We start from the raw sequence: 19,278 nt of genomic DNA on the forward strand, positions 1-19,278 counted from the left end.
TGACAGATCCAGTTCAGGAGCTTTTTCGAGCGTGTACAAGGATAGCAAGTATATGCAGAGAGAGGCAGGACACCGACACTCCAGAATCGTTCAAAATCACAAGTTTCAGGGGCAGTGACGAATGTCCAGTGTAGATATCGTCGTTATTGAGGAGGAAGAGAAGCGCGAGTTGAGTTTGGAGTACTGTCAAAGCCGACGTCGATAAGGTGTACTGATTGGGAAGTCGAGCTATTTCGATGTGAGAACATTAATTGGGTTGAGTTGTATTAAAACACACGCAGATGCATCACGTCGTGATGGCCCTGGTTCAGGTTCAGGCGTTGAAGGCTGGTATGCTTCGACATTCTCATGGGGGGATGCGATAGGAACATCACGGCCTCCTATGGAATGGTTGTTACGATCGGTATGGGATGGCACCGGCTGTGAAAGATTAGGTAGTAGGGAATATGAAGGCAAGCCATTCCACGATGGATCCCTAGCAAAAGTTTCGTGTGCTATGCATAGTTTTTTCAGCCCACGTTTTGTGCTGAACTAAGCATGCGGATTATATGTAAGTTCTGCAAGATCAGCTAAATGTCACTTACGAAGATACAAAACCTGCGGAGGTCACATAAGACCCGAGCAACTGTCGCACAACGATCCGGCGACGACGGCTCTTTGTCCAACTCCGCTAATAAATTCAACCAACCCACGACCTCCAGTCTAGAGCACCCAAACACATATAATCGTTGATTAACTGCTTCTGCTGCTGTTTGGGTAGGCTCCAGAAGAGTGACTACCCCATACACTGTACCATATGGCATAGGTGAGTGAAAAGTGAATAATATTTGAAGCTGACAGATACCTACAGATGTACGATGGGATTCCTGACACTGGCCATAAAAGGGACAACAAGATACTTGCTGTGAGGATACCAATGATAACAGCGACACCTCCTACTACACCGACAATGACAATGGCGATGACGAGTGTCAAGACCTTGCAAACGTTACTCGATAGCCGGTCCAATAAACCGTTCTTTCGAAATTTCTAAGAGTATTATTAGGCAGACGCCGCAGTAACAGCACCGGAAAGGACTTGCCTGCATCATGCATCGGACATCCCCGACTAGTTGTGTTGCATCCGAGTCCATTGATTTTGATAGATCCAAGATTTCTTTAGTCAAGCCTTCGCCGAAGGTATCGTCAGGTTGTGAAAAGGCGGTCTCTACTCTCCGGATGATGTCTGCCATGTGGAGTTCATGCTTTACGGCGATGTCAATGACGTTTGCGATAGTCGCGAGCAAGAGCCCAGAGTCGCGTTTTTTTGCCACACTAAGACAAATGAGATGGCAGGAAGCATAGAGAAAGAGTGTAATACATACAACCATGCGAATTTATATAATCGCTTGTAAGCAGTGAAGAGGGCTTCGTACGCTCTAGTCAACTCGAATAAAAATTCTTCTTCTTCCGAATTGAGGTCGAAATAAAGGTCTATGCGTAGCCTTCGAAGAGCTGACTCTTCAACAGAGTCGCAAGGAGGAATGACATCGAAGCACTTCAGCTTGCGTTGGTAGGTCATGATTGAGAAAAAACACGGTCAAGTGCCTGTTTGTCCATGAAACGCTAGCACGTGTTCTTTAGGACTCACGTGGCGGCTGTGCTGAGGGCGAATATCAACTTGGTTCAAGTCTGTGGAACTTAAACCATTTTGCCACAGGAAGTTCACCATGGAGTCATCGGCTTAGTCACCGCTATTTTTGAATAGCGGCCATTTGGGTCTGCTCCGCCAAAATGTGTGATGTTACGCAGTGATGTGATGGCTGTTACAAGGGGTGTGACCCAGCCAAAAAGCGTGACTGTGGCCATTTCAGAAAAACCTACTTCGTGGATTTGATCCAATAAAAAATTCGTCTAACAGATTGATTCCTTGCTCAAAAAGAAGCACTTTTGTAAGATGAATAAGAAAAAGGCTGAAAACTGTGTGACTAGTAACAGAAATTCTTGTTCAAAAGTAGTGGTGACTAGGCCGATTGCTCCATAGTAAGTTGCTTTCAGTCCTGCATGACTATACAATATCAAAGATGGGGAGAAGGCAACTCCGGAATATTAAGCACGCGTCTGTCGACGTGTCGCTCTGTGAAAGCGGGGGGACAAGTTCGCTTAGCCTTAGTGCTCAGGTTTGGTACTACATCAAGGTTATGGATGGAGGACAACAGTATCAATACAGAACGGTATGTCCATTGTTATTTCATTCCCAGCAATACCGGACATCAATGACTGTTTTGCAGCGTCCCCAGGCTCGTCGTCACAACGCTTTGAATCTTTTTTAGATAATCGATAAGAGCAACGTCGACGTCACGGGAGAAGCAAGAAAAGTGTGAGAGAACTTTAATGCGGTGTGTATGATCATGAATTCTCTTCAAGACGACACTGACGGGACGTCAGACAATGAATGATGTCTATAAAGAGACATCTCGACACGTCGATTCCTCTCGATCCCAACGCCAGACGCACTAGACGGTCAGCCAGGGTTTCTGGTGCGAACGCTGCCTGATAGTAAGCCTTTCCTTCAACGAGTCCAGGATGACACAAGTTCAGGATCGTGAAAATGCATATATTGCACTTTGTGAAATCTTTGTGAAATTTATGTCAATATCAATTGTTCCTACTGAACCTATTTTTTTCTCTTCTTCGTTATTCGTTCAGTTTGCTGACGATGTCTTTTAGTCGTCTTCTATTATCGGGATCGTGTGGAGATCATAGACGCTAGGTATAGAGCATTTGATAAGAATACGAGTTTACACTCCCCTTTCACTGGTGCTGATTTGGTTGAACTAGAATTTGTGCCCTTTCAAAGCTACCCACGACATGTTCTTGTTCAATGCAAATACTCCCCGACTGCAGGTCTCTCCAAAAACTTGTCGGGAATATCAACTTTACGCGCTCGAATGAACTCGCCGAAGCTCTTAGCCAACCCGTCCAGGACTGACGTGGAGCTAATGCCGTCTTCAAGAATACCGTAGGTAACAAAGTGGACAGCACGAATGTATGGCATCTCAAATCGTTCAATACGATACTCGGGCTTGTAGTCATCGCCAAGGAGATATTTGAATGTGTCAATGGTCAGAAACGACTGCAACCATGGCCACTCGTCATCATTGCGTACCCACAGCCCGACATTGGCATTCCCGCCCTGATTTAGTTTTATTCGGATTCCAGAGGTTAATCCATCAAGCTCACCTTGTCTCCGGAACGTGCTAGCACGACCTTGCCTACCCATCGATGTTAATCGAAACAGTTAACAGACGATGTACCATACACACCGAGGTGGGCCTTCGTCGTAGTACCGAAGGTGCTCAAATCAGTGACCGTCTTGGGATCGTATGAATCCTGACCAGCGAAGGGTACTGTGACCGGCACGGACTCTACGGATATCACTTTGTCCTCCACGTGAGCCTTGGTATTGAGCGTACTCTGTGGTACGAGAGCTGGGAAGTACGAGATAAAGGGCTTGGGAGCCAAGGTTCGGAGATCCATGTTCCTGCAGAATGTTCAACACTACCACTTGCAAGACAAAATACGCATGGCTCTTACAGATGGTATCCTCCATACCCTGTCATCACCAATCCCCAGAAATGCTGTTTAAAGTCTTCAATGGCTTCTTTCGTAGGCGCCTGAATAAACTGTCTCAAGTGCACCGTCGCTTCCCGTTGCGATTTCGGGTCGTCCGGACAAGTGCCATACGCTTCAAGGGAGAGCTTGAAGTAGCGGGACTCATCTATTCCGTCCATTAGTTGGGCGCGTAGAAGGTCCAGCTTCTCTTTGATATCCAGTCCCACGGCAAGGAAATACAATTCAGCTTGATACCCGCCCATCGTGCACACAGCCAACTTTGTTGTCGGTGGTGGAGGCGAGCCTTTCATACCAGACAGTTTGATGCGATTATCCCCAACCTTCTCGATCTTGATATCTTCGAGGTGGGCGATGACGTCGGGATTGAGATACTTCGGCCCTTGGATCTCGTACACGAGTTGAGCAGTCACAGTGTCTACCGTTACAGCTCCGGTGGTGCCGTCGTGTTTAGTGATGATGGAGGATCCGTCACCAGAGATCTCGCATATAGGATAGCCGACATTGATGAGGTTTGGTATGGCTTTGAAGCCACAGAAGTTGCCGCCTGTCGTCTAAACACCTTTCGTGACTATGCCTGGATCTGCTTCAAGATGCACTCACATATGGACCACACTCTGTAACGTGTCCCGCCATCAAGGCCCCAGCAAGCTTGTCGTATTCGGTGTCGGACCATCCATGCCACCAGGCCGCCAATGCCATGACAGGAGATGCATCGCAGCAGCGTCCTGGGCTATAGATCAAGACAAAAGCAGGATAGAAATGTTAGCCCGCTTACCACATACGACGACCTGTACGCCATCATTGAGAGCGGCTATGATTCCTTTCATTCCAACTAAAGTATTCGAGCAGATCAGAATAGGCGGTTATTCGCGAAAGCTGATGCTCTCACTGTACGCATTCGCTGTCAGAATGTTATTCTTCACGTCACCTAATTTCTTGTCCGAGATGTCAAGGTGAGGAAACAGATTGGTGTCTGCTTTAACGTGATCTGTGATATTGTCGCCCTCAACCCAAGCAACCTTCACATCTAAACCTAGATCTGCGAAGTATTTTTTGGTCTCCAGGTAAAGTCCGCGGGGATTCAAGGCGCCTCCGTCATGGACCACCTGTGATCGTAGTCTGAGTTAATGAAGCTCTGCGGTTTCGCGAAAGCATGCGTTACACGGATTCCTTTGCTTGCAATTTCCTGTGCAGCTGTCTTCCATTTGAGCTGCGTGAGAGCAGCGACCTCATATCCCAGCTCTGGGTGGTCAATCATCTAACACGTGCATTAGCGCCTATAGGTGGAGCCAGACTACCGTTGGACCTCAAGTGCACGCCAGGCGATGTTCAGCTCTGCCAGGTAATCCCCGTAAATGGCATCTACTGGGCCCTCTGTTGCCAACCGATACATCTGGTCGGGCTAGAAGCATTGTATGAGAATCAATTGTTGGGCCAGGGTTACATTGAACTCACGCCATCTCCAGTCGCACCTGAACTGATACAAACGTCAGACTTACTGGAAGGTTCGTTGAAGAAGTAACTGCTCACGAGTTTCCGATTCTGATAGGGCGTCTGGTCATTTCGAGGGTCGGACAGCTCGTTCAATAAATGAAGGAGACCTAGATGTAGGGTGGGAGGTTGACAATGTTTCTTTCGTCCCGTGAACACAAACGGCGCATTTCTGAACTCACGGTTAAAAATAGCATAACTAAATCGAGTTTATCCGCGGTTTATCCATCTCCGCGGACTTGTCAGAGAAGGTACTCTTCGCAGCGTGCTTTCGGTATTGGAACTGCATCGAGCAATCCGGAAACTTAATCTCGTTCTATACCAGTAAGGCGCTAGAACCGTGGTCGTAAGTACGAAGACCGTAACGTCGACGCCAAGCCATGCACTCGCCAAATCGGAGGAGCATTAAACCGGTTGTCGCCAGAACCGAAAGTCGACGGACAATCACGCTCTCAGTGACTCGTGCTTTGGGCCGGCTATAAATGCAGCTTAGAGTCTGACGTCCACGCCTTTCTGACTGGATCTGGACTCAAAGTGCGCAATGCCAGCTTATTCTATCCCTCTACAGGCCGCCAAGCTACTTAGCACTGGGATCCTCAATAATCCTCTTCATGACTTTCCTGCCGACATCAAGGAAGCTGCTGGTCTAGTCAAGTACGTTGGTTCTGATGAACCTTGCATGCCTATAAACTGGCGGCTCGCGGAAAGCATTGCCTCTATCAAGGGTCTGGAAGGGGCAATGCTGAATATCCTTCTTAAGCGCAAGTATGGCATTCCATATCAGAAGATTGTATTGATACGTGAGTGTTACTGAACTTAAACGATTTGCTTTAGCGTGCTGACAGCATAACGATTATAAGGGATCACGCACAACTGTACTTCATTTCTCCTATGGTCTTTTCATTCGATAGCGAGGGCATCTTTACGTTGTCTCGTAATTCAAAATTTGCAAAGCACTTTCCGAGCTATGAAACACACGATGTCAAGAACGTTCACATGAATATTATGTGTACCACAATGTATAAAACGAAGGACTGCCGCTTCTATCATCTTCATGGTAGGTATCGTCGATTGACTTTGAGCGATACCTATTCTCTAATGATCATGATCACCTGCAGGAAGTATGAACCCGCGTGTTACTCTGACAGCACTCGACGTTCCCAAGTCTCACGAGACCGAAGTATCGTCCCTCGACCGTGCTGGCGAGATCATTGCCGAGAAAGTCGCAGAATACGAAGCCGAGGCCATCGAAACGCTCATGAACGTCAAATACAGGCAAGCTGGAACAGTCGCACACTCAAAAGAAGAATACCTTGCCAGCGAACACGGAAAGGCCCACGCACACATCGGTCTATACGAACTCCACCACATTCCTAATGCCAAACAGCTTCCTACCTGGTGGATTCCTGTCGACGGCAAAACCACACCGGAGAGACCTCTCTTTGGATTGAAGATCATCGACTTGACGCGGGTTATTGCCGGAGCTGCCATCGCTCGGGACCTCGCAGAGCTAGGAGCGAGCGTTCTTCGCATCACTTGCCCCGGCGTCTCCGACATAAATGTGCTCAATGCAGAGATGGGGTGGGGGAAGTGGAACACTCATTTGGATCTGAAGAAGGAAGAAGACCGCACTCTTCTACAAGAGCTTATCTTAGAAGCCGACGTAGTCGTCGAAGGGTATCGGCCTGGGGTTATGGCAAAGTGGGGATTCGGAAAAGATGATATCTTGCAGCTTTTTGAGAACAAGGAGAAGGGGATCATTTATGCTCATGAGAATTGTTATGTGGGTGTCTCAATGATGCCTTTCCTGCTGTGATGTGACCTCCTTTTCCTGTAGGGCTGGCATGGTCCTTGGACCCCTCGTTCGGGGTGGCAGCAGATAAGCGATGCTAATACAGGAGTTTCGTATAGTTTTGGCCGTGCTATGGGCGTGGACGAACCGGTGACACCAGTCTGGCCTAACTCCGATTTCTGGTAAGCCGACACCTTTGGTTGTACATCAGAATCGAACCAATCCAATTTGCAGTACGGGTGCTTCTGGTGCAATTGGAATTATCCAAGCACTCATTGAGCGTGCTGAGAAAGGAGGTTCATACGTTGTAGACGTAAGTTCCCTTTTATGACGAGGTATCCATTCAAATTTAATTCCATCCAGGCCGCGCTCAACTATTACAACCAGTGGCTCGTCAATAGCTGCGGCGAATACCTCAAAGATGTTTGGGATGCAGTCTATGTCAAGGCGGGTTGTCCGGTCTTCCACGCACGCGACAATATGCTCCAACTAATCCCGCCGGTCCTGGGTATCCTGAAGGCAACGAATGCGCCTATACTCAAGGATGAATATTTCGAGACGCGGGATAATCCTGGGGTGGTAGCAATGAGGACAGTCAAACCGGTGCTCACGTTCCCTGAGGGCGTGGTTAAGCCAGGATTTCAGGTTGGCTCGCGACCTAATGGTGTGGATAAACCAGCATGGCCTGCTGATTTGGCGACCCCTGCTATCGTGTAAGGTTTACGGGAATGGCATTTACCGGCGCGTTTCTTTGACGAAATTCAAGGGTACATCGGATTCTTGAATCATTCAAGAAGGGATGCTTATCACAGCGTAGCTTATGTGATAGGACGATAATCAAGCTACATAAAGATAATACTATCCTCAGGGTGATACGCTCTTCAGGCGAATTTCCCGTGAAAAGGCTCGGTTTGTTTACTGGGGGGCGGAGAGTCGACTTCTGCTTAAGCTCTCGGAGGATTTACGAAGATGCGCGCAGTTTAGATTGAAAGGTGACGGTGAGGTTCGATCAAGGTCCGATACGTATCGGAGAGATGCCTAAATCTAGCTTCCTGAAGACGATGATGTTCTGTAAGAACATAGGCTTGATATCACTGCTACAGGAAGATCCAAGGCATTAGCCGTATTTAAAGGCAGAGTGCAACATCCACGGCCGGCGAAAATCACGTCAGCGGCATCAGTTATCAGCAGGAATTTCTTGATTTCTCATGATATTATTTCAATTTGCAAATCAAACCTCCTTCTTGCTGACCTGACTCGATCTTGCTATTATGGCGGCTAAGAACGTTTTACTCGTTGGTTTTGGGGCAGTTGGTACTGTATGTGAGTACCCAATTTATCTCTAGCCTCATATTTTTATTCGCCCAGACTCTCTTATCTTCAAGCAGAGCGGCCTCGCACGAGTCACGGCCGTGGCGAGGAGTAACTATCACCTGGTGAACGGTAGGCTGTTGTAAATTTATGAGACTCTTTGAGACGCGATCTAGTGCATAGAACATGGGATGCATTTTAAAAGCCGTAAATACGGTGATATACCAGGATGGAGGCCTGATAGGTGTGAGTTAACTCAATTCCGTTGTCCCAATCTCGTAGGAATCTCAGCGGAACAGTAAAAGCGTTATTCAGCACTACCCACATTTCCTATCTTCCTATCTCTCGGTGCTGCTTCAAGCAATGACTTAACAATTAATTGTTACAGTGTGCCCCTCCGTTGCAAGCGCTGCGGACCAACGATATGACTACGTCGTTCTCACCACAAAGGCCATTCCGGAGCTTATCAGAACACCTAAAATTCTGGAGCCGCTTCTGTCTGCCCCATATTCTGACAAGTACCCGCAACCGGTGTATGTTTTAATTCAGAATGGTCTGGGCGTCGAGGTCGATCTCTACAATGCCATTAAGAACCTGGGTAAAGGTCCACCCAGGATCATCAGTACAGCAGTGTTTATTGCTACCAATCTACTTACGCCGAACGTCGTACAGCATGGCGCCTTTGTAAGCTTATCCCCTCATATTCAACTTGCAGAAAATTTGACGCTGTCCTTAGGATAGACCAACTCTTGGGATGTACAGGTATCGTGATTTCACGACCATGGTCAATACCCCGGAAGAAGACGCCATTCTTCGTGACATCGGCGGGATGTTAGAGAAGGGTGGAAGCACAGTCACCCTTGTCCCCGAAATACAAAGACTGAGATTTGCAAAGAACTTTTGGAATGTTGCCTTCTCCTCGTTAGCGACTCTGACGGGGTGAGCAACTTTTGGACTCCGTCGAATAGCCTTTTTACATCCATTTCGTAAAAGGTACACCCCTGCAGCCATATTTCGACCACCACCATCAGATCCTGGGGTTACATATGCACCTTATGTGTATCCGAAGACGGCAGATCTCATAAAAGGGAGCACCCTTCCTAACGTGAAGGCTGTATTGACTGAGCTAATTAACCTAGGCAAGTACCACTATGTTTTATGCGTTGTAATACTTATCATCATTTTTAGGAAGGGCAATGGGCTTTCCGGACACCGAAGACGGCCTACCTTCGTCTCTAGTAGAAGGCACCATAGAGAGAACTAGACTTCTGCACATAGAACCGGACCATTCACACAAGCCAAGTATGATGCTCGACGCTGAAAAAGATCTTCCTATCGAAGTGGAAGTCATTCTGGGCGAAGTCGTTAGATTAGCCAAAGAGTATAACGTCGACGTTCCAGTGCGTCTTACAATTTCTCCAAAGTCAGCCTTGCTGATTCTCCAAATAGCGGATTGAAATGATGTATTCACTATTGCTTATTGTCCAAAACCAAATTTTGTGCAAGCTAGGGAAGTAAGGGTATCGGTATGTCAGTAATAGAAATATACGATACATACAAAGAATAACCAGACGACATTCAATATCCTTATTCTCACTCGACGTTGCCAAGATAAGGAAAGAGGATCTGCTGGTAGTACATATTTACTTAAATCGACGGATATGACCAGTGCAAAACAACGGTCCTCTTGATCTTTAATAATACAGGTCATCATCTTCCTCATCGCTCCGATCCAAATAAGCACGAAGATGTGACGGGGGCCCAGGAATAGAACCGTCATCCTCATCCTCGGCCGGCCAGAAAACACCCTCATCGTCCGAATAACCATATAATTCGTTTGCACGATACCGATGGGCCTCTTCATCGCTGGCATCTTCTGGTTCAGCATACCCATCCTCGTCGAATACCTGATGTCGATGAACATCGTAGCCATCGTCAGCAAAGTTTGAATAAGCAGAGGTGGGGTGGACGTCGTCATCTTCCTCTTCATCAGACAAAGCCCGAAGGACTCTGTTCCCAGTACGACCTCGGGAAGTCATAGGAATTGGAACATCCTCGTCTTCATCTTCATCCGTTTCACCGCGACGATAGGAAGTTGCAACCTCTTCTTCATCGTCGTCGTCAATAACGATCGGCCGGATGGTCGAACGATACACGGCAGATCGTCTAGGGATGTCAGTGTCCTCTTCTTCGAAATTGCTGTCTTCACCATCCACAGAATTCGTACGAGTAGCGTCCCAGGTGTCGTGGCGGGAACTCGAGGGGGAGCTTGAATGAGGCGAAAGGGCCTGGAGAGAAGGATATACGCTTGAACGAGGAGGCGAAGACAACAGTGACAGCTCAAGTGCTTCTGACGGGCTGCCACGCGTCTCAGAATAGGCCCTCCCTCGCCAAGAGGAGACACTTCTTCTATCGCCTTCTGAATCCGAATCATGGACTTCAATAACCTGGTCATCACTACCATCGTCAATGAAGCTACCAACGCTACCCTCAAGGAAACTTTCGTCATAGTCTTCCTCATCACTCATCTCGACGTCCAAGTCGAAGATATCCCGCGGATGATGGTGGAAATTAGGAGGATTCCAGAGACCACGGAGCATTGCCCTGTCCATTCCACGTTGCGCACCCTGATTGCCGGGGTAAATACGATCACAATTCGAGCAGACTCCATCCCAAATCTCGTGCATGCAATCGCGACATCGGAATACGCCATCTTCGGGGTCGAACATCCCTTCCATATCCACACTCTGCTCGTCCTGCTGCAAACGGGCACCAAAAGCACCTTTCCAGGGATCATCCTCGGCAGCCGGTTCAGACTGAGGGTGATCTGGGATATCGGTAAGTAGACCCGATTTGAGAAGGCCGGTGACAGTGCTTTTGATTGTCCATATTTCAATGGGGCGCTTCGTAATGACGGCACGACAATGAGGACACGTCTTCGGTTTATGGGCAGGAAGTGCTCCGCCATCGACCGGGGGATTTGTAAACCATTGCAAGAGGCATTCTTGACAGGCGACGTGACCACAGGGAGAAAGAGCGTAGGGTTTGCGGAGCAAGTCTAAACATACTTGACATGTCATGGTCTGCTGGACTTGACGCAATGTTTCATCGTGCTTCTTCAGGAGCTGGGGGTTTGGTGAGGCCACGTACGATGTGGAGCACTAGAGAGAAACAAACCAATGACTTTGCTTGAAGCTCCTCTGTTAAACGAGTTATGATCTCTTCTGGAGACTCGGGGACCTCTTTCGCCTTGCCCTTTCCTTTCATATCGACCTGTTCCGTGTCAAAACTATATACCAATGCCCTAAAGGAGACCAACGCACTGGAACAATAGCCGGCCCTTCGGGAACCTAAAAAATTATGAGAAAAAATGAGGTTCCAATAGATAGCAGGACCTACATCACTGTCTGCTGATACTGACGCAAGCTGGAAAGGAGTCAGGTCGTACCGTGTAAGAAGTGATTCACTCACAGTGGCATCGCTGGCTTCCTGGGCGTCGGCGTCAACCTTCATTGTTGCCGCTTTCTGTCCAGCATTCGGTAAGAAAATTAAACTCTTGTGTAAACAAAGCGCCACACGTACAACAGATGTCGATGGCAGCGCGTTATCAACAATACTTTTCTTCTTTTTCTTCCGTCGCCGCTTCTTCTTTTCGCCAGCCCTGTCCTCGGTGCCCGTTCGTGGTCGTTTTTCTGGTCGTATATCGCCAAGGCTCTCTGTGCTGGATCGCTTGCGCGACGAGGAGGCTCCTATACTGCTGGGTCCTGGTGTGGATGCCACTGAGGGCATCGTCGTCATCGAAAACAAGAGAGCGATGTGACCGTGACCATAACGGCGCGACCCGTCGGCCCGAGCTACCGCGTTTACCTGGGTCCGTCATTGACCTCATCACAATCAAACTTGGATTCCAACTTACATTGTCCTGGGCGGCGACAGTCATATTCTATATTCAGACCTTAAATCTGGTGCTCTCACTGGCAAATCGCATCTGCCCTATTCAGCAGCAAAGTTATTTTCCACTCAACTGCCCTTCCTGTATATAAGTATGTTTTCGATCGCAGACTTATAATATTCCTGTGCCAGTCTCCTTAGAAGGACCATGAACACTATCGCGAGGTCGACGCATAATCCCATTGGACTCTGGCCCATGGATCACGATATAGCAGAGCTGCGACCTTACGACGTTATACAATCCAGCGGACCAGGATTCGTCGCCGTCGTCCAAGAAAACTACATTCTAAAATTCTTTTATGGGTCTGGAAAAGCAATGGAAGATGAGCTCAAGATGATGCTCCTCGCAGGGGATTGCTCTGTGCCAGTTGTTGGACGCTTGTACTCTGATGCCAAGATTGTCGGCTTCATAACGCAATATGAGGTTTGTGTTGCACCTGTTCTCGACGTGTTAAAGAATCCCTGCGTGCACACTGAGCTTTCTATGCAGAGGAGGCTGGAAATTATATCACAGCTCTGTGACCTCGTCGATCGTTTGCACGCAACAGGGATATTGCACGGCGACATAAAGCCTCCAAATCTCCTGATGTGCTCAGATGGTTCGTTACGATTCTGTGACTTTGGTAGTGCGATACTAGAGGCAGATCCTGTTTTACATAACACGGCGTTGAACTACTCATCCCCTTCATCATGCTATGTTCCCCCGCCTCCCTTACCACTGCCGCGTTACTCCATAAGTGATGATTTATACGCGACCAGAATGACTATATGGGAGGGCGATACCGATGAAGAAGTTGTCGAGGAGCTCATTCGCGCGGTTGTTCGTGTTGATCTTTCACGGATCGATAACACAGAAGTCAGGAAACGGGTTGTCGTGTACTTGGACGCCGGCACAATTCCAGCTGATATATTTCCGCAACCCTGGCACCGTTGCATCGCCGTGGACCATATATTTTGTTGTTGTATATCTACTCCGGCCCATACATATAGGAAAATACTTCGCTGTCGAGCCTGCGAGAAGGAATCCAATGCCGAATGCCCCTCCTTATATGTCTTACCTACGTCTGTGCCTCTCCCTTCAAATCTCATATGCATAAAATGCCGTGCTATACAGTATATTTTATGAATTTTCCTATGCTGTGTTTGTGCTGTGTGTATCGAGACAATCGGACCGATGAAATCAAAGTGCGCACGTGTGGGGCGCGAATCTTCCTCTGCCTTTCTTCGTGACAACGACGACGACGACGCCTTGGCATTTTATTACCGGCGACCTTCGCATGATTTCTGACGCTCTCTCAAGGAGATGCATAGGTCATCACTCCACTTGCATAACGATGTCGACGACTTGTTTTCCTCAAACGCTTCCCATTCGCAGAACAAGTTCCTTGCCATGAATAGCGCTCGTTTCCAGTCACAAGGTCGGCGGAGCAACGAGCGAGGTCAGAAAGAGAATGAAAGACCCAAATCCCGCTTGGCGGGCACGGACATTCGACGGACGCAGCATCACCATCTACGTCTGTCGACCCGTATGTATCATCGCGAGCCATTTCCCCAGCCGCCTAGCATGGTTGATCTTTCCGACATTCCTACTGAGCTGCCGCCACCTCGGGCCTCAGTATCTTCTTCCAGTGACAGACCATCATATTTATCGACCCAGGCTTTTTGGCTGGCCCTGTACTTCTGTTTTAACCTCGGCTTGACGTTGTACAACAAGGGCGTACTTTTGCGCTTTCCATTCCCATATACTCTCACCGCCATTCATGCTCTTTTTGGAACAATTGGAGGCGCATTACTCCTCCGCAACGAGTCCTTTCTTCCTGCTAAATTGGACCCTCAAGAAACCTTCGTTATCGTCGCTTTCTCTGTACTCTATTCAGTCAATATCGTTGTCAGTAACTTGTCCTTGCAGCTCGTCACTATACCTGTAAGATCACTCCCTTTTATCATCTGCTTCAATCTCACTTCATTTCTATAGTTTCATCAAGTCATCCGCGCTGCGACACCCATATTCACCATCCTTTTTTCTGCCTTACTCTATGGAAGGGAGAGCAGCTACGCCAAGCGAATATCTCTCATACCAGTTGTCATAGGCGTTGGTTTTGCGTAAGTATATAACGCGTCTCCATTGACCGCCATCATTGACGCATTCATACTGCAGGACATACGGAGACTATTATTATACTCTCTGGGGGTTTATCCTGACACTCCTCGGAACCGTTTTGGCCTCTCTCAAAACTATATTCACCAACGTCCTCCAGACCCCACCATTGCAAGCTCCGTTACCATCTCAAAATCCGCTGTCTATCATTTATTCCATTCGACGACCTCAACTACATTCCCTCGCACTGCTGCACCTTCTCTCACCTTTAGCTTTCATCCAATGTGTGCTCTTGGCGTATTTTACTGGCGAACTTGCGAATGTCCAGCACTATGCCTCAAAAGAAATGACGTTTTCCAAAGCTTGTGCTCTTGCGCTTAACGGCTGCATTGCGCTAGGCTTAAATATCGTCAGTTTTACTGCTAACCGAAAAGTGGGCGCACTCGGTATGACCGTCGCAGGTTAGTTTTGTAATGTCCTTCACCACAAGCCCAAGGCTGAAGCTGATTTTCCACTAGCCAATGTTAAGCAGGTCTTGACAGTCTTGTCAGCCGTGTTGATGTTTGATTTGAGCATAAGCACGGCAAATGGCATAGGTATAGCCCTGACGCTGATTGGCGGAGCGTGGTATGCTCAAGTTGAATTTATGGAACGAAAGGGAAGGACCACTGGACAGCGAAAGATTTGATTCGACGATATATCTTTATACTTTACCTCAAATTTAGATGGGGGTGTTATCATAGTGCATGTCCTACTAGGACACATGGACACGGGACATTGTAGAATTATTGTATGATATTTGTGGTACATAGAGAGCATTATTCGATACCAGCATACCTGACGTCTGCATTGGTGTCAAGCCAAGCGAGCCAGTTTTTGAGGTATCGGCCACCGTGTCGGACAGTGGAGGAGTCACCGACGACGCACTAAGGTGTCAATGATAATCAGTAAAGGCACCCCAAAAGATCATGAACAACGTACAAGATGCCGTTTTGCTCTTGTCATCGCCACTACAAACGTGTAAAAAATTGAACTGAAAATTTCTTTTGAGCAACTTACCATTGAGGCGCCGCTTCTCCTTCAAAAACCCTACCTCACGCTATGTATAATACCTCAGTAACCGTGGGCAGCCAGCGTATAGTAACAAACCTTGTCATTACTCCTCACCAAGCTGATAATCACAGCATCCTTTTCTCTACCCTGCATGCCGTCGACAGTACCTATCTCCAAGGCGGTTCCGTACTGTGGCCTCAGCAGAGATGTGAGTAGGGTCACTTGCGCTTGGTATCTGCATAAATGTCAGCTCAAGTTAGTGTAAAGGTAATGGGAATTTACGGTGTGATGACCGCTATCTGGGAAGCGAGGACTCCCATACTCGTCTATGCCGAGAATTAGGCAACACAAGAGGTTTAATAGGAAAAGGATCGTACCAATTTATCGATCCATTGCTTTACGACTGTGGCTTCATTCTCATTACACCGAGATCCCTCGTCGCCGTCTCCTTCGAGTCTCTCAAAATACTCACATCCAGCCGTATCGAAGAAGACAACAGGTGTCTCGAGCACCTCTTTTATCGTCTCTTCATCTCCTTCGGCTTGGACTACATCACTCAACAGGTGCGATGCTACAGATTCGTGTGACTCTAGTTTGGACTCGTAAAGTGTTTTGGAAGGGAATTCGCAGATCTGGGAGTGCATGCTATAATGGACAGTCAGTCAGATTATGGATCACCGAGGTGGAAGGCGCACCGATATTGAACCTGAAGCATTCTTTTAATCCTCGGTCCATACATCTTCTCTAAACGATCAAATAAAGTAGTTTCTAGTGTTCGTGGAGGTTTCAGGCTGGGTATTTTTGATGCCTTAGATGCAACCACTGGAGCCTGGGTCGGTTCTTCATCTTCCGAGTTACTATTCGTTCCTTCCGAATCCGAATCCACTATCATTTCGGACTTGGATTTCTGGCCATTCTTTCCCTTCGAGTCAGCAGGTTTCTTCATAGCAAGATGCTTCGCCTTCTTGTCGGTTTTAATTTTGGAGTCCTTGGTGACGGATAGCACTGTTGGTGGCAACTGCATCGGATCGCCTGCTAAGATTAGCTTCTTCGCCTTGAATATTGGGATCCAGCACACCTGAGAACGCCACACTGTTAATGCGTCCTGAATGAGATGCAAAATGAACCCACAGCTTCCAAAGCCTGTGTTGCCTCGTCAATAATCACCACATCGAACGTATGATTTCGTAACTGTCTGCCCCCAGAAGAATGGCATGTTGCGAGAACAATCTTACAGAGCGTGAACAGAAACATAATTGACACAAGGGACTGCCTACCTGTGATTCGCCCAAGACTGCTTCGACCACTCCTCCTTCACGCTGACGATACCTTGTAAATATTAGTATGTGGACATCCGGGAAGATTTGAGGACATCACTCTTTGCGCAAAGCCTTGACTTCTTCCCATAGCTTTTTCCGCTCCGCACCTTTGGGGCATCTTCCCTTGGCGTTCTTTCCTTTGCCTGAAAGGATGCCTAGTGTTGCTTCTAATTCCATTTTGACATCCTTCGCTAATGCGGCCTTACGAAAGGTGAATTTAAGACTACGTAGTAATTGGGACGCCAAACCTGATCTGTCCTGGCCGCCTTCACATCCAAGGTAGCGTCTAAGACAGAGTCTTGGGCCATAACGCGCGCAGGATGACCTATGCGAGTAACCTTGAGTCTTTGCGCCTTGGTTTCAACAGGAAGAGCCAAGAGTCTTTCCAAAATATTATCCACCGAAAGGTTAGAGGCACCACAAACCAGTAGTCTGCGGGGTTTCTCTGACGTCGATGGCACAGACACGAGCTGTCGAATTATTTCTATAAGAGTATGTGTTTTACCAGTGCCTTGGAAGAGTTAGAATAAAGGGCAATATCGATATTGAAGAGACAGACCTGGGGGGCCATGAATACATGCTACCTCTGGGGATTCTAGACAAAATTTTACGGCTTCTTGTTGACTTGGATTAAGGCTATTATCGAAGAATTGTATATCTTTCACCGGGATCCTTTTGGAGATCGCGGTCATGCCCATTAACACTTGAACGAGAGGCGTCAACTCTGGCACATTTTTGTCATCGGGCTATTCCCGAAATAAGCGAAAACAGCCATTGCCGTATCTGCGAACGATGCAAACCTTGGACCCTGTGACTGTCTTTTCGAGCTGATCTATGGCTTTATCCATTCTGGAAAGAGGTGTAAAATCGAAACAGGTCGAAGATCGGCATGCCGTACCTATCATAAGTTACGCTGTTCGCAATTTTCAAGACGCGACAGCGTTCAGGCAGATCGAGATCATCTGAAGAATCAGATGGGTCAACGGCGATGACAATTCGAGTATCCGATATCTAATCCGTGTATCAGAGGATGTCCCAAGTTACAGTCAGCAGGATTTGACCTTATATACAACGCCTTCAACTTGGGAGGTTTGAGTCTCAGAGGAAGCGGCAGATTTTTTCGGCTTCCTTTGAGCCGAGTTGGCTGTAACATTTGCTTCTATTCGCGTAAGATCCCCTGGTCTTCACAACTGATCAGTGCAGGTCCAAGGCTAGCACCGGAATGATCACCTGAAGGTATGCGGAGGAAAAATCGGGCTTGTATGATATGCAGTTGGACGTTCCAATTCGACTAAACTGTGCTAACACTGTGTCAGTTGGCCGCAATGATTTAGTATGAGTGACTGGTCTCTACGTTTTACCGCCGAGGCCGACATTTATAGTCACTACTCCCAAGCCAGCAAGAGCCAAACCCTTCTGCTCTAGAAGTTTGGGCCCACAATTGGATAGAAGGAGTGAGCTTCTTTGTATTTCTGCTAAGCGCTCTTGAGCCAACAGGAGCCGCTGCCCTTCAATAAATGCTGCCAAGTCTGGCGCGTTGAAGGACATGTATTATAGCGCTAGAGCATATTGATAAGTAAACTTGACATTAGTTTTAATTAATAACGCATTGAAAACGAACAGTTCTGGGGAGTGACAATGATAGAATCAATAAGCAGATGATCAACAGATGATGGCTTGAAAGGCGGAGATACTTTGTTCCTGTTTGGTCATGAAGCTGTGGACAAAAAAGGCAATGAACGCCAATGGAATAAATCTCCACTAAGTAGTAACCAATACAAGCCGGCATAAGTCCTTGTTGGCAGTATTGCGGTGGGAGGCTTGCAGTAGGAATAATACTGAATTGTTAGCTACTAGAGCTCCTAATGAGCTCCTTATATACTACGAAATGTATCTAGAATATTCTACCAAAAGTACTAAATATATCTAAGTATCGTGACAAAATGAGTAAGCCGAAGCTTCGGGAATCTTCTGGCATAAGCTTGAAGTTGCAAATCCCAACAGTCCTTAATATCTCCATGGAATATATTTGACACAGCGTTTATCCTAAAGAAATTTTGAACAATAGATCAATGAAATGCCAATGATCATTGGTGAGAGCATTCATCTTGAACTTGCTGGCTTTCGTCATCACATTTATTAAATAGTTGCTTGCACGATAATTAACACTAATTTTCAAGGCTCAAAAGTTGAAGGGAGTATTGAGACCTTGAGGTATGCAGCCGATTGAAACTTGTTTTACGCTCTTTCATTAGATAAACTGTCAGTCAATAAAGTCAAGAACAACATGCGCCATGATTCTTTATCGGCATTATTCCCCTGGCCTTAAATCACAAAAAGTTATCCGTCATGGTTAAATCTCAGTTGGATAACATGCTGAAGTGATAAAGCGCTGAAGATCAGTAGTTACGTTGCATCACCATCAGGCAAAGCTATCGTGCTATAAACTCTGAGACTAGGCTGATTTCGGGAGAGCTTGTGAGTCCGTGCTATACAATCTTTCCTAAAAATGATATGATTCGCCGTCTAGAGAATTTCCCCCGAGACATGTAGAACTTCAGCATTTCGCTTTCGAAAGTAGATGGAACAAATTTTGGTCATGATATCTTCAGTTCATTCGGCGGTTACTACTGCTTCGGCATAAGTAAG

At 47.2% G+C, this 19,278-nt stretch overlaps 7 protein-coding genes across 7 annotated transcripts; 3 read left to right on the forward strand and 4 right to left on the reverse strand.

The window, feature by feature from the left end:
* Positions 1 to 7: 7 nt before the first annotated feature.
* EV420DRAFT_9934 (uncharacterized protein) lies at positions 8 to 1,705 on the reverse strand. The gene is made up of 5 exons (XM_060484275.1): positions 1,364 to 1,705; positions 1,082 to 1,313; positions 849 to 1,029; positions 585 to 787; positions 8 to 531 (listed from the first exon to the last, which is right to left on the reverse strand). The coding sequence occupies exons 1-5, from the start codon at positions 1,558 to 1,560 to the stop codon at positions 229 to 231; spliced, it is 1,116 nt and encodes a 371-aa protein (XP_060338934.1). The 5' UTR covers positions 1,561 to 1,705; the 3' UTR covers positions 8 to 228.
* A 902-nt stretch (positions 1,706 to 2,607) lies between these two features.
* EV420DRAFT_1492694 (uncharacterized protein) lies at positions 2,608 to 5,266 on the reverse strand. Its single transcript, XM_060470751.1, has 11 exons — positions 5,145 to 5,266; positions 5,070 to 5,091; positions 4,921 to 5,016; positions 4,777 to 4,872; positions 4,504 to 4,720; positions 4,390 to 4,446; positions 4,215 to 4,339; positions 3,576 to 4,165; positions 3,305 to 3,522; positions 3,222 to 3,253; positions 2,608 to 3,174 (listed from the first exon to the last, which is right to left on the reverse strand). The coding sequence occupies exons 1-11, from the start codon at positions 5,174 to 5,176 to the stop codon at positions 2,860 to 2,862; spliced, it is 1,800 nt and encodes a 599-aa protein (XP_060338935.1). The 5' UTR covers positions 5,177 to 5,266; the 3' UTR covers positions 2,608 to 2,859.
* A 380-nt stretch (positions 5,267 to 5,646) lies between these two features.
* On the forward strand, positions 5,647 to 7,614 carry EV420DRAFT_1258403 (CoA-transferase family III domain-containing protein; the record flags this gene model as incomplete). Its single annotated transcript, XM_060466890.1, has 6 exons — positions 5,647 to 5,909; positions 5,966 to 6,166; positions 6,228 to 6,888; positions 6,943 to 7,079; positions 7,132 to 7,210; positions 7,261 to 7,614. 6 exons carry the CDS (start codon positions 5,647 to 5,649, stop codon positions 7,612 to 7,614), a joined length of 1,695 nt encoding a protein of 564 aa, XP_060338936.1.
* Positions 7,615 to 8,168: 554 nt separating this feature from the next.
* On the forward strand, positions 8,169 to 9,726 carry EV420DRAFT_1615906 (uncharacterized protein; the record flags this gene model as incomplete). Its single annotated transcript, XM_060475081.1, has 8 exons — positions 8,169 to 8,220; positions 8,266 to 8,340; positions 8,392 to 8,454; positions 8,597 to 8,892; positions 8,945 to 9,147; positions 9,202 to 9,347; positions 9,397 to 9,608; positions 9,658 to 9,726. The coding sequence occupies 8 exons, from the start codon at positions 8,169 to 8,171 to the stop codon at positions 9,724 to 9,726; spliced, it is 1,116 nt and encodes a 371-aa protein (XP_060338937.1).
* Positions 9,727 to 9,786: 60 nt separating this feature from the next.
* EV420DRAFT_10030 (uncharacterized protein) lies at positions 9,787 to 12,025 on the reverse strand. The gene is made up of 6 exons (XM_060465276.1): positions 11,791 to 12,025; positions 11,680 to 11,733; positions 11,608 to 11,634; positions 11,532 to 11,558; positions 11,386 to 11,481; positions 9,787 to 11,333 (listed from the first exon to the last, which is right to left on the reverse strand). Exons 1-6 carry the CDS (start codon positions 12,004 to 12,006, stop codon positions 9,903 to 9,905), a joined length of 1,851 nt encoding a protein of 616 aa, XP_060338938.1. The 5' UTR covers positions 12,007 to 12,025; the 3' UTR covers positions 9,787 to 9,902.
* Positions 12,026 to 13,723: 1,698 nt separating this feature from the next.
* EV420DRAFT_1257991 (TPT-domain-containing protein) lies at positions 13,724 to 14,945 on the forward strand (the record flags this gene model as incomplete). Its single annotated transcript, XM_060466864.1, has 4 exons — positions 13,724 to 14,083; positions 14,135 to 14,262; positions 14,318 to 14,718; positions 14,776 to 14,945. 4 exons carry the CDS (start codon positions 13,724 to 13,726, stop codon positions 14,943 to 14,945), a joined length of 1,059 nt encoding a protein of 352 aa, XP_060338939.1.
* On the reverse strand, positions 14,774 to 18,156 carry EV420DRAFT_1658479 (P-loop containing nucleoside triphosphate hydrolase protein; the record flags this gene model as incomplete). Its single annotated transcript, XM_060478879.1, has 17 exons — positions 14,774 to 15,183; positions 15,239 to 15,267; positions 15,317 to 15,356; positions 15,407 to 15,545; positions 15,593 to 15,636; positions 15,688 to 15,955; positions 16,006 to 16,388; positions 16,442 to 16,540; positions 16,588 to 16,639; positions 16,688 to 16,830; positions 16,878 to 17,140; positions 17,189 to 17,375; positions 17,421 to 17,478; positions 17,528 to 17,640; positions 17,691 to 17,811; positions 17,860 to 17,925; positions 17,984 to 18,156. Coding segments are annotated over 17 exons (2,286 nt in total), but the record flags the coding sequence as incomplete, so codon positions are not given.
* Between the last annotated feature and the right edge of the window lie 1,122 nt (positions 18,157 to 19,278).

The sequence above is a fragment of the Desarmillaria tabescens genome (genome assembly GCF_030435595.1).
Source record: "Desarmillaria tabescens strain CCBAS 213 chromosome Unknown EV420scaffold_1, whole genome shotgun sequence".
Classification (NCBI taxonomy): domain Eukaryota; kingdom Fungi; phylum Basidiomycota; class Agaricomycetes; order Agaricales; family Physalacriaceae; genus Desarmillaria; species Desarmillaria tabescens.

Coding starts and splice junctions, on each gene's coding strand:
- EV420DRAFT_9934 (XM_060484275.1), bottom strand. CDS start 1,560: ATGACCTACCAACGCAAGCTGAAGTGCTTCGATGTCATTCCTCCTTGC. Junction 1,314..1,363: donor TTATATAAATTCGCATGGTT/GTATGTATTACA, acceptor CATTTGTCTTAG/TGTGGCAAAAAAACGCGACT. Junction 1,030..1,081: donor ATGTCCGATGCATGATGCAG/GCAAGTCCTTTC, acceptor TAATACTCTTAG/AAATTTCGAAAGAACGGTTT.
- EV420DRAFT_10030 (XM_060465276.1), bottom strand. CDS start 12,006: ATGACGACGATGCCCTCAGTGGCATCCACACCAGGACCCAGCAGTATA. Junction 11,734..11,790: donor CGCTGCCATCGACATCTGTT/GTACGTGTGGCG, acceptor AATGCTGGACAG/AAAGCGGCAACAATGAAGGT. Junction 11,635..11,679: donor AGGAAGCCAGCGATGCCACT/GTGAGTGAATCA, acceptor ACTCCTTTCCAG/CTTGCGTCAGTATCAGCAGA.
- EV420DRAFT_1492694 (XM_060470751.1), bottom strand. CDS start 5,176: ATGACCAGACGCCCTATCAGAATCGGAAACTC. Junction 5,017..5,069: donor CAGGTGCGACTGGAGATGGC/GTGAGTTCAATG, acceptor CAATGCTTCTAG/CCCGACCAGATGTATCGGTT. Junction 3,175..3,221: donor TAGCACGTTCCGGAGACAAG/GTGAGCTTGATG, acceptor AAACTAAATCAG/GGCGGGAATGCCAATGTCGG.